The following is a 13,446-nucleotide window of genomic DNA, read 5'->3' as shown; positions in this document are numbered from 1 at the left end:
TGATGCTATCAGAAAACAAACATACAGAGTTCACTTTGAAAAGTTTTAATTCCTAAAATGATCAACAATAACCTACTTTTGACTCAAATCGTCTGATTATTTATCACCACATACCTGTATCCATCAATGAAACTGGCATTGATGTAGTCTGAGCCCTCAACTCCCCGTATGGGCTGAAGACACACTCTCGTGGACTCGTATGGCATTATGTTAACAAGGCGGTTCTTGAACTTGTTGCAGGGGAGATTGGCACTGATGAATCGTGATGTATGGGCTTTAGTGTTAGCTAAACGCTGCATGGGGGGACACAAATAAGATTTTGATTATGCTGAAAACATATAGGCATGCTGATAATAAAATGGGAACAATTGAATCTGAACACCCTGCCGATTACAGCTCTATGAAAACAATGTGTAGTGATTAGGACGAAAACATAAGAGAGGAGGAGAGAAAGAGAAGAATTAGCTAATGAACTGTCAGCCTTGAATGGACTCCCTTTGTTTTTCATTCTGTGGTGAGACTGGCATTCATCACACAACTAGATGGTATGTGTGACAAGCAAAGCAACATTATACTCAAAACTCTACCGCAGATGGCAAAGTAATGTGCAGCGCTAGCTCAGTCTTGAGTGGTAAATGCAGCGTACATTGCACAAGTCCCTTTGGCAGCTGCTCAGTGGAAAAGCCAGTGATTTCTTGTAAACCAAGATGAGGCACGGGGATCTATAAAAAGGGTAGTAACAAGTTAGGCGGGGATTGGTCTGGCTAGGGGTTATAGCATGGTGGGTTACACAATCAAATCAAAGAAGTGAAATTAAGAGGAAACCACTGACCCCATGCTGTCTGGGAACCAGGGCAGGTTGTAGGCAGGCATATATGAGGGGGCAGTCAGAAATGGGAAGGGGGCATCATATGTACACGCATGCTCCAGCACTTTCTTTCCCCTGTGCTTATCGTAACAGTGTTTTCTTCATTGAAATGGGTTGTTAGCTATGTGTCCAACCCCAACCTAGAGAAGTGGATTACACTTAGTCAGGCCTCTTTCTTCAGACCTCTCCAACTTGGGTGTCCCACCTGAAGACTAAGCTCCTGATGGTATAGCTCTTAAGGTCACTGAGGCACGCAAACCCCCTGACCACAATAAGGTGGCAATCCCTGATGGAGGGAAACTGAAAAATAAAAATAAAATATCCTTCATTCAGATTTGATCAACCAACAACATAACATATGGTAGCCATGGTAACCACTGAGTATGATCTGGTGACAACAGGGGGTGAAAGGAGGGAAGGGGGGATTCGGGCTTGGAGGTGGGCCCTGGCCACCTCTGCTACGGCCCTGGAATCAGCTGAAATGTGCACCTCAGCCCTGGTGGTGATGGTGGGACATGGTTGGACTGTGTGTGGGGGGGGGTTTCTGGTGGTGATGAGACCCCGTCTCCCCCTCTCTCTCTCTCCGTCCTCTCTCACCTCCTCCCTCCTGCACATTCACATTTTCTATACAAGATGTGATGAGAGCTTCCACCTGCTCCAGAGTCTCATCCTGTAAACGCACCCCCAGGTTCGTGGCTGGTGAGGTACTGAACTGCCTCAGCGAAAGAGCGCATTTGCGCTGCACCCTAATTGTTTTCTTAATTTGCCATTGCAATAAAACTAAAACAGCGGTGTATTCAGCTTTACTCTTAGTGTCTTACACACTGATAAAACTCAATTATGTTTTCAGTTTAGTCAACAACAGCAGAAAAGCAATTTTAATGGAAGATTATTCAAATTAAATGTAAATTTCACACACAATGGAATTTGTATTCATCATCAAATTCTATCAAATTTGTTATAATTACATTTGAAGATGTTCGTTTACTACATCTTGCAGAATTAACCTTATTTTTTACCCCTCCAGCAACGGTGATTCAACTCATGCAACTGTTACAAAAGTTGACAACACATTCAATTCTACAGTAAGCACTTCCATAACAGGAGTAAAACAGCCAAAAGAAGAAAAAGCAAGCAGTAACGCAACATTTTGGTCCTTAAAAGGACCTTCTTCAAGCAGGCTTACTTGCGAAGTGTAATAGATGCGCCTCATGAAATCTGAGCATGGAGTGAGGAATCATAATCTTTGATTTGAGGGGGCAAGACATTTATTTGAGGATACACTGCCCCCTCTTGCCCCTGCGTCGAGCCGGCCCCACTGGGGGCCCCACTGGGATCAAGGAAAGAATTTGTAAGGACCTCATGTGAGGACTTTAATCCATTGTTTTACGAATGGTGACTACTTTGTAATAGGTATATCTTATGAATAAGTGTTTGGAGTGGCTTGTCATAGTGACCTAATGCTGAAAGTTTACCTTAAACTCTAGTTCCATGCCAGTGACATTCTCTCCACCCTCTATCTGGGTCAGCTTCTGGATATAGGCGTAGAGGTTTCTGGCGGGCACTTCGGTGGTGCCGCAGTTGACGGCCTCCAGGAGAGCATCGTGTATGAAGACATACTGGTCCTCTGTCTGCACCATGTAGTTGCGCTGGGCACGCATTAGCGTTACATGGCCGTAGATGTCCGCGGTCTTCTCGTGCTTGATGCGTTCTAGCATGGCATCGATCACGATGAAGCAACCGGTGCGTCCCACTCCAGCACTGTGGGCGAAAGTGGTCAAAAAGAAAATACAAGCTTATTAGGTTGTTATTCATTTTTTTCTTCCATTGGTCTTTAACTCCTCCTACACCATTTGTCCAATTTTGACAAATAAGCTCTCAAGGTTTATGCATGTACTTTTATAATTTGGAACTTTTAAACTTTTTGAGTTGATCCTTTTTTTGTGAAACTGCATTAACTTTTCAGCTCGTTAAGCTAGAGTGGAGCTGCTCCAGTTTTTCTCTTAAAATCTTTGCAAACAAATTACAAACCATTTACCTTAAAACATGTCAGCTAATACGTTCATCCCATTTCAACCTTTTCAACGTCATTGCTAATGTTAAGCTATTGCTAGATTAATGTTTAGCTAATGCTAGGATAATGCTAATGATTGGCTAATGTTAAAGAATAACTAAACCCCTGCTTTCTGACTCAGCTCTTACGACCTGCTAATGCTAGTGCTGAGCTAATGCGTGGACGCGGGCCAGCATCTGCATCCTCACTTGCACTTCTTCAGAAATGCAAATATTCCCATTCTAGAAATAATGTTCTCAGAGCAGTGAAGCCATAAAGGTAAAATATCTTGGCCAAGTTTGATACTGTAGGATGGATGATTTGGCTTGATGTGTAATTAAATTTAACGTGACTCTGTGTGGAGAGGAGTGCTTGGCAGTGGCACTCAGCCTTTTCAACGTGTTCCATGCTGCTTTCGCAATCTGGCCTTTCCCCTCTGGCCCCTTACTGTGCTTTCAACCTGATCAGGTCTAATCCCATTCAGAATGATGCATTTTTCTTTATCTTGCACCTACAAACAGAAGAATGTGCTAACTCATGGTTGAAAATAAATTTGACAGTTTTGTCATTGTGCCAGGCAGCCAAAAGATTAGTACGATAAAGAGGTAGAGGGGTTTTCGGCCCATTAGCCCAGAGGTCTGGGCTATGGGCCGGTTTCAGCCCTTGGTTTCTTTAGTACCAGGTTGTAAAGAAAGAAACTGTTTTACTGTTTCACTCCTTGCAAGCCAATTTGCTGGTTTGAACTTGCTGTAAAACATGCAGCTCTTGCTGACCATTTGAAAACACTTGCCCCAGCTCCATTTTTTACCAGCTCATGTCTCTGCACTGGCAAAATTTTTTGATGACATATGTTACATATTTGCCATGATGGACATTAGGGTGTTTCACAAAATAAAATGTCACCAAAAGGCACACCTTTTCAAAAGGTATTTTTTTCTATTTTCATTTGGTGTTTGAACTGTTCTAATGTTCTTCATCATTTAGTATAAATACAGGAGAGAATATCAATGACCATCCTTTACTTTATATTGTTCAAGTTTCTGATATCTGGGAAAGCTGTGGATTCTTCAGTTTGACCCTTTACTGACGTTATACTGGCAAAATTTGTGGTACAGATGTTTAAATACAATCTGGCAAAATTTGGTCAACTTTTACTGATAGCATTATATTGTGAACCACCCTAATGGACATGGTAGTATTGACTGTTGTTTTTTAAATTATCTTTTCACATCACACAAAGCTCTGCATGAAGAGGACCAGTCCTTGCATTTGGCACGCCAAAGTAAACAGGTTTTTCAATTCATTAGGGTGCCATGCCTATAGGCACTTGTCACACCTCCTCCTGATGAAGAAATCTCAAAAGGAGCAGAATTTGTCCGCAAGGGGCCAAGTCTGTTTAATCTGTCATGCATCATTGAAACTGTGTAAAAAAAAAAAAAAAAAAAAATTGAATAAAGAAACTACGAGAGCCACAAATGATCTGTTGATTGTAACTTGCCAGTGTTGGCTAACTTTTTTTTGGCTCCCCGTTATGTCAAAACCTTCCCAGCTGTAAGATGATTGAAAGCGAATGGGACTCGAGTAAAATGTGTTTCAAGGAATTTCTAAAGGAATAAATCAATTCCAGGTGAAGGATCCGCTGGTCTCTAGCCGAGAAGCAGGAGATCCGGAAACAAAAAGACATTTCTCCATTTCCCTCAGCTGTTTCTAATCAGAAGACATTTTACAGTGCAGACCTGAACGTGGGAGAGTGATGATCTGCCAGAGAATAAGTGACAGAGTTGGAGAGAGGGAGACGTATTTGGATGAGGCTTGGTCGAGCAAGGAGATGAGAAGGAAATAAGAGTTGTGTCAAAGTTGTGTAGCTCTCACGTTAGCGCGACGGAAGAACACATAGCGCTGACGTGAAAGAAAATACAACACTATAAATTCAGGAAATGCTCTGAACGTGTAATTTTCTTCTATTGACAACTGGTGTGTGCGTTTGCGGTGGGGTGTGGAAAGCTGTCGGTACAATTGGCAGTTGAGGGGAAAACTGGCCGACTGACTGCACTAATGACCTGACGCTGCCTTTTCATCCAGTCAAAGCCAGCTGCTTTGGACCCCGACACATATTCAGTGCCAGACTAATATGTTTTCCAGGAGTTTTGGGAATAAGGGGATAGAGGAGAGAGTGTAATATAAAATGCAGCTGCAATAAGGCAGTGGAGATAAAGCATGCACAGAAGTGAAAGCATTTACATACGTATTGTTACAAAAGCCCCTAGATGTCAGCTAATCTGTCACCATGTTAACCATTTGGTGCTGTGAACACTTTTATAAATCAAAATAAACAATTTGTTGAGTAAATAATCAAGTGTTCTACCAAAAACTTAAAACTTCTCCATATCTTTTAGACAAGAGATTTTCTATTTAACCAGTTTTGCTGTAATACTGGCCATGGCTACATGTTTTTTAACTCAGAATTAATCATTCAGAATTACATTTTTCGGAATCCAAGAGTTCTGCTTTGTGTTTACATGCAAATAGTAATTCCGAATAGAGGTTTACATGGAAAACCGGTTTATTTGGCTTTATTCAATTCCTCTTTAGATCTGGGGGTTTGGAAGGGTTCTGATTGGACAGGGGGTGAACGTGACGTATCACTTATATCGGGATAAAACACACAAGAAATTATTATTTTGTCACGACTGCGTCATCGCAACAAGTCGAGCATGCTCAGAACGACCGGAATTAACATAAAGTGGAAATAAGCGTTTACAAGAAAGAGGAATTATTTAATTGGGAATTAAATCTTAATCTGAATAAACCAGCCACCTAATTCAGATTTAGGTTTAATTCAGATTTACCATTTTCATTTAGAATTAGGTGTTTACCAGGTCAGTTTAAAGAGGATTTAACTTTCATTCTGAATTAAAGAAGAATTAAAGCTCTCATATAAATGTGGCCATGGTGTGTGGGAAAAAGCATTTGGTTTTTGTTGATTTATTCTTTTCCAACTGTGAGCTATTCTATCAAAAGTTTCCCTGTGCTGCTGTGCAAAGTCAACAATATACATGACATTTCAATCTTGTCCTTTTGACTTTCTCCATAACCCCGCATTGCTGCGCAGCCCTGCGACAACGAGAGAAAAAACATTTCTTGACCTGTGGGTTGGGGAAAACAGCAGGAAGTGGAGAAAGCAGGAAACGCTTTAATGCGTGTATGTGTGTGTGCGTGTGCAGATTTAGGCAGCCACCACCTTGTGACAAGTGTTTGCACATTAAAGCCCTGTGATTGATATCCTTAAAAAGTCCTGTGGGGGATGCATTAGCCACCCACTAAACCCATATTAATGATGTTGCATAAGCATTTGCTGCATGGAAAGAGTTCCATGGTAATGTCTTACATTTACTGCTTTGGGCATTAATAGAAAATTTTAATGGACAGGAACTGCCTTCATTTCATGTACTCTAGTCCAGTGGTTCTCAACCTTTTCAGCCCACGACCCCCAAATGAAGGTGCCAGAGAATATTGAACATTGAATAACAGTCGTGGAGTCAGGGCCATCTATAAAGGGCCATAAAATCAGCAAAATGATGGTCCCATTGTTCTATTTATTTATTAATCTGAAATATATGCACAGTTTTCTAGGAAGTTCATCATTATTTGTGCCATAGTATGTAGTCATTTAAAGATGTAAATCCTTATTTTAATCAGAAATAAAATTGGTTATAAGTGACAAAAAAGGTGGAAAAGGTGGTGAAATGGGATTTTGAAAACCACAAAATTGGTTAAAAGTTGCAAATTAGAGTGGGCAAAAAATGGACAGAAAAAGTAGTAAAAAGGGTTCACTGTGTCAATATTGGCTTTAAAGTGGTAGAAAAAATTAGTTTAAACTACAAATGATAAGCATGACAAATCGTGAATGTGGTTAAATTGGTAAAAAAAAAATAAGCATGAAATATGGTGAAAAAAGTTTAAAAGTGACAATAATGGATCAACATGTGCGACATTGGGTGGGAAAAGTGGTGGAAAGGGTTTATAAGTGCCAAAAATGTCATAACAGTGGAAAAAGTGTGCAGAAAAGGCATTAAAATATGCATGGAAAAAATGGCAAAAACTGATGAAAATAGGTAAAAATAGGGCAAGTTTGGTGTAGTTGCAGAAAAATTGTTAAAATAAGCAAAAATGGGCTGAAATTGTTAAAAGGAAATATCCTGACCCCAAAGCTGAGAATCCCTGCTCTAGTCAAGAAGTCTTTAACAATGGAACAAATAGATTTTTAGGAATGTATATGAACACACAAAGGTAGTGCAAGGTAATTTGGGTTGTAAATAATTAAAATTTTGTGTTGGATAAATAATAATGGTTCCTTTAAAATTTGCAGGGCCACATTAAGCTAAGGACGTGCTGTTGAAGGATTTAGAGCTTGGACATGACTGTATCTGATTGGAGCCAGAGGAATTAAACCCTCATCTGTGGAGTGACATTAATCCCTGCATTCTGCTTCATTGTAAGAAGTCAGGGTTTTCAATTTGAAGCGATCCGGCAAACTGCCGCTAATTAACTCCAGCATGTGGTAATGCTAATTCTTCTGTAATCCCTCGTCAATGTTTTTTTTGTCATTCCCTAAAAAAAAAGTTTATCTCTCAAACTCGCTATCAGTGCTGCCTCATTTTTATGTCCTCTTAACTCTTTTTGTAACTTTTTTTTTTTTTTTTTGGTGCAAAGTCTCTGATGACCTACTAAGTTAGCAAAAGCCAAAACTCTGTCTTGCATCCTTGCACTTTCTCATTTTGAGCAGAAGGGAGTGAAGCTGACTTTGAAGTTAATTGTTCAAAAATGCAACACCCCCCGTAGGGATAAGCTGTGGACTTGTGGGCTGATGTGTGACATGTTTGTGATAAAGCAAAAAGAATACAACAGGTCTGAGTGTTTCTGAGCATCCGTATGTATGTGTGGGAGGAGAGGTTCAGTTAGCTGAGGGCAAAGACGCTGCTGCTCTTTGCCGTGCATTCAAAAACAATGTCTTCTGTAAAAGCCAGTGGGCTGATTAACATGGGGTGGATCGGTTCATAATTTACCTTATAGCGAGTATATTCTCTTTCACTGCAGTAGTTTTTTTTCTGAAAGTCTGATCTCCATCAGATTCCAAAATGTGTCATGTAAAAACCCCTATTGTGTCGTAACCGCTTTGTGCTTGTCGCCCGTATTCATATATTCATTACAGCAAATGGAGAGAAAAACTCAATTTCATGCTTGAGGATGATTTGGTGATGGTGTGTTGTTCCCTACCTGCAGTGTACCACCATGGGCCCCGCATCTGGTGGATTGCAAGCTTTCACCCGTCTCAGGAAGGCCAGGAACGGAGTGGGGTGCTCCGGTACCCCGTGGTCAGGCCACGCGGTGAACTGGAACTGCCTCACCTCTCTTTTCTCACTGGAGCCATTCTGGAGGAGGATAGCAACGGAATGGTTAGTAACACACACGCAATTTAGAACTTGGCCGCAGATATGAGCGTGTCTCACTTTAAAAAGTGCAAACGTTCGGACACAGTAAGTGGCCAGCTCTACGGTATCGAGCAGTGTCACTTGTATCAGTCCGTATGTGTCTGTTCCTCTCGTTGGCCAGTATTGGTCACATTTCACCTGTAGTGGAGAAAATACAAAGTAGATTTATAGAAAATGGAGTTTTCCTCTAGAATCCATAGGGTTAGGTTTAGGGTTATAATAGACAATATCCTCATTTTGGAACAGCTCTTTCACAGTAAAATAAGGATGTGTCTGAGAGAGAAGACTTTATAGTGAATATCCCCAAATATATTACAAAAAATAAGATACAAATAAATAAATAAATATGTTTATTAATGTGATTCATTCTGTAAGAGTCACAAATGTGCACACCAAATTCGAAAATATTTGGATGAAAGATTTTCTCTCTAAAACTGAAAGTTTGGCCTGATGGTGGCGCTGCAGTTAAGGTCATATGATCACCACAACCAATAGGGTTCATATACTCTTGTGGTCATCAATGTTGTCACTAAATTTGAGAAGATATGGATGAAAACTATTCAAGATAAATACATTCTAATTTAAAAGTTTGGCCTGATGGTGGCGTTAGAGAACAGGTCAAGATTTCATTATCAAGGGGTTATTTATGTATTAAACAAAATAAACAAAGTGCCTGACACAAAAACTTGGTTGAAAGTTTTCTGAAAATCATTTTATGTTGGCAAATATCCCTGGTGTCAGATTGACCCAAAGGGTAAAAGTCTAAGACAAAACCTCTGACTACTGCTGACAATTTTTATTTTGTTTTTAAGTCACTAATGTGTCCCAAAATATTTTTATAGCACCAACTTGGCAGTTAATTGTCCAGAAAATTGTCATGTTGTCACAGCTCTGTCTTACCATTATTTCGTTGCTGCTGTTTCGATATTTAAACAAGAAATGGACCAAAAATATTATATCTATGCTGCAGCTGGTGACGGAAAGGACCACTAAGCTCTTTTCTTTCTTCTTTCTTGGTTATTGACGTGTTGGAACCGGACAACTAAGCTCAATCACGTTCAGTTTATTCATCTTAACATTTGCAAATCTGGCTACCTTAAACAGTTCCTTCACTGTTTTTACAAATGTGTCCTAAACCCTTTGAAATGTACTTATTAGAAGATCTATGTTGAACAAAACACATTATTTTGCACCATATTTGATCTATTAACTTTCAAATGGCTTTACCGTCCTACTGTTGAAGGACTCCCACCCAAAAGAACTTCCATTCTCAGGGTTTGTGTCTTCAACAGTCCGTGATTACGTACTATAACTTCAGGCATCAGAGCATCAGCCATGCACTGTTTAAGGGGGAGTTGAGGCACCTTTCTTCTCTGCTTCATTGTCAACTACAAAACTGCAGAGTTGGAACTGTCGCCCCCTGCAGTCACCAATTATTCTCGGGTCATAACTGTTTTTATTCTATTTCGGTAAACAAAAGAAGTTTACAACCTTTCCACCTTATTTCCTCTAGAATTCAACAAAACACCTTTCTTTTAAATCCCTAAAGTCAAAGACTAAACCTCTCCAAACCTCTGACTACCACTGACGTTTTTTGTTTGGTTTTTAAGTCACTAATGTGTCTCAGAATATTTTTAAAGCACCGACTTGGCGTTTAATTGTCCTGAAAATTGTCATGATGTCAAAGAGAAAAACAGCTCTGACCTACCATAATTTCATTGCTGCTATTTCAATATTTGAACAAGAAATGGACTAAAAATATTCATATCTATGCCCTAGCTGGGACAACTAAGCTCAATCACGTTCAATGTATTTATTTTAACCGTTTGCATAAAGAATCTTATCCCATGTTATCCAGTCTCAATGATGCAATCTGAAGACGAGCCTTAGAACAAAAACTGAATACCAAGCATGTAAATGTGACATCCCGCTACACGCCGCTGTGGACGGTTGAATCATCTGACATTTGGACTCACAACATGAGTGCCATCTACTATTTCATTTTTTTAGCAGCTGTCAGAACATTGGCGCAAAGAAACGAAGTGATATTTCTGACTTATAAAGGCGATTACTTGCAAACGCTCACGCTGTAGATATGCAAAACATACACAGACAGCTTGAGTGCTTCCCGGCAAATAATATGACTGATTATTATGGGAGACACGAGCTGTTAACAATGACAGAAGCACATTATGCTCCATAAATGTCAAACAATGTAACACGAGAGCAGGATCAGGGGCAACGGGAGTCTCCAAGGAGAAAGCGAAAGAGCAATGTTGACACGACACTATCTTTGGAGTAAAACAGAAAAGCCTATCTTACTTAATACAACAGTGGCTTTTATACAACTGTACAATTACAGGAACACTTGCGGTTAAAAAATCACACAGTCCTCTTCCATAGGTACAGCAAAGGTCAGCACCTTTTAGAAGTCGTTGGAGGATGTTCATTTCTCCATAAACACTGCAGGATGTTGGTGGCTAACGCTAAATCAGGGCTTTTGACCATTTCGGCTTTAAAGAACGACTGAGTTTTTATCACTGATTGTAATCCAGTGCCTTCAGCAGAATGAAGTCAAAACACAGTCAGGTTCCATAACTATACTATGGGAATGTTTAGGATATTAAAGGGCAACTAGAAGCCAGGATTCAGCAACCTATAGAAATAGTTAATCCAGATTCATACATGACAATCCCCCCCAAAAAGGCCCAAAAGTGCATTTTCGGCCAAAAACCTAAAATTTACAAGTTTTACAAATGCAATGTTTTAATTTTAGTGAGGTTAGTACACATTTATAGCCATAAATACAATGGGACTAATAATTTGCATTATAATTTCTTCCAGTCTTTCTGTTTTTCCGCATTGGTTTTCTCATTTTCGGTGTCGGGCAAGAAGTTTCGATTCGGTGCATCCCTAGAATAAAATTATTCCTAAGATGTTAAAATACGCATTCACATAATAGCCCAATTTTGTAAAGATCCCATTTTACCACAATATTTGCATCAAAATAAATAACTTGGAAAGTACAATTATATTTATTACCGAACTAATTAAAAATTATACTACATACAGGTAAACGGTGAAGCTCTGCTAGTATAGCCCGTATTCATTGATGTATTGATGTCTTTATTTCAAATGATAACAGAACAATAGTTTAAAAAACTAAAAAAATAAGAAATGATGCATTACAACAGCAGAAGTGTATTACTACATTTGTGTAGTTTTTGGTAATTAAAATTTTTTTTAAAAAAATAACCAAAATTCTTCCTTACCCTTGACCTTTCTTCTAATTTGGTCATCATGACGATGATGGCACTCCTCTGCTCCCATATCATCCTCCAAAATTCACCAAACGTCTCCGGTAGAGATCCTTGTGTGGCAATATATGCATTCTGCTTTCTGTAGCCATCAATGTAATTAGCATTGATGTAGTCGCTTCCTGGAATACCTACAAAATAAGATAAGTTGTAAAGGTTTGTTTGTTGAAATCTTTTTTTTTCATTTATGTTCATTCTGTCATGGTAAAAAACTTCATTACATTTGATGTAAAACAATCTATATTGCTTGCCCCTTACTCAATCAAAACTATTAAATAATTGATCTGCCAAGTTTACGCTAACTGAGATAATATTACAACATTATAAAAAATGAAATAAATAATGCATTAACAATTTCTAGGACATCTTCATATTGACTGATGAGTCTCTTTTTGAACATTCTCTTAAACTGAAAAACATCACTACAGTGTATAAAGAATTCCACATTTTGACCCAAACAACAGAAATGCACATATTCTTTAAGGTTGTTGGTGCAAATTGATGTTTGAAATTAAATTTCCTTCTGTGGTTCCCATCCAAGTTTTGTTGTTTGTTTTTCAATTTGTTTGTCCTTCAAAATTAATTCCTAAAAAAACAAAGCTTGTGTGCCCTACCAGTCCTTTTTATTTAACCCAAAGACCAAAGGACAACGATCAAACATTGTGAGATTTTTGGACACCCGTAGGTTTTATACTTGATGCTGAATTGGACAACAGTAAAGCCAGAATTGTATAACAGTGCAGTGTTCACAGATCATCCTGTGTGAGGCTGTCGTCCTTGGGTTTTAAGAGTTAACATGTGCGACAAATCTGACATATAATGGTCATTTTTGGAAATGCTACAACAATCCAAAAAGATTAGTCTCTCCTATCGAGAATAATTCCAATAGTTGTTGTTTTTCTAACTGACATATTGATAGGTGATTTTATTTATTTATTTATTTATTTTTTTAAAGAAGTCTTACTCTACTTTTCTGATTGAGGAAAAAAAAACAAACCAACATGCACGTACGCGCACACGGAAAACAAGAAACAGTTTCCTCCTCTCCTCACTGTTAAGTTGGCTTGTTTATAATAAATGAAAAGCACAGCAGCCTTTTTGCATCCAGGGAAAAAGCGACAGAGCTGACAGCTAGTCAATGCTTTAGGACTGGCAGTTTAGGGGCTCAGTGCACACATGGTCGACTAAGATAAGTCTCATCTGCATGGGTGCCACGTCTCAAAGAATCCCCTCTCTCAAGCTGCTCCGCTCCCTTCCCCCCCAACTCCCTTTTACTGTCAGGTAACTTATTTTTTATTTTTTCAACTGGAAAAAGGCAACAGAATGAGAATGCAAAGACAATATAACCCCCCCCCACACACACACACACACACCCACACACACCCACACACGTATTATTTTGCCGTTAAAGTTGCCCACACAGCCAGCTATGTATTTCTGTGATGGACAAGGGATAAGTACAATTAAGCCTAGTGTGTTTTCAATATGAAAAGCAAAAAAAAAAAAAAAAAAGGAACATTACTGTGGTTTAATGAGAACGAGGCAAGTTGTTTAATGCACATTTGCAAATGGATTTTTTTGCCCTTATTCTTTCTGTCAATCAGGATTTGTATAACCTCAGCCAATTTCTTTTTGTCAATATGACCATTAGGAAATGAAAAGTGCTGCACAAAGAGAGTTATAATAATACAAATCAAACGTGAGGAATCTTTTAGG

General features: G+C 39.0%; 1 protein-coding gene across 50 annotated transcripts in view; it reads right to left on the bottom strand.

Moving 5' to 3' along the window:
• LOC114480326 (receptor-type tyrosine-protein phosphatase delta) overlaps nt 1–13,446 on the bottom strand; it is a 486,676-nt gene that overhangs the window by 5,464 nt on the left and 467,766 nt on the right. For 25 of the 50 annotated variants that reach the window (XM_028474374.1, XM_028474376.1, XM_028474377.1 and 22 more), the window contains 5 exons: nt 11,686–11,861; nt 8,432–8,551; nt 8,199–8,353; nt 2,344–2,629; nt 115–293 (listed from right to left, as the gene is read on the bottom strand). In XM_028474374.1, coding sequence (XP_028330175.1) covers nt 115–293; nt 2,344–2,629; nt 8,199–8,353; nt 8,432–8,551; nt 11,686–11,861 — 916 coding nt within the window. Of the gene's footprint in view, nt 1–114; nt 294–2,343; nt 2,630–8,198; nt 8,552–11,685; nt 11,862–13,446 lie in introns of all 50 variants that reach the window. The other 25 variants (XM_028474351.1, XM_028474368.1, XM_028474360.1 and 22 more) reach the window with 1 other exon arrangement.

This window comes from Gouania willdenowi, chromosome 18, assembly GCF_900634775.1.
Source record: "Gouania willdenowi chromosome 18, fGouWil2.1, whole genome shotgun sequence".
Classification (NCBI taxonomy): Eukaryota; Metazoa; Chordata; class Actinopteri; order Blenniiformes; family Gobiesocidae; genus Gouania; species Gouania willdenowi.
Note: the sequence above shows the minus strand (reverse complement) of the source record. Positions and strands in the feature narration are given on the sequence as shown.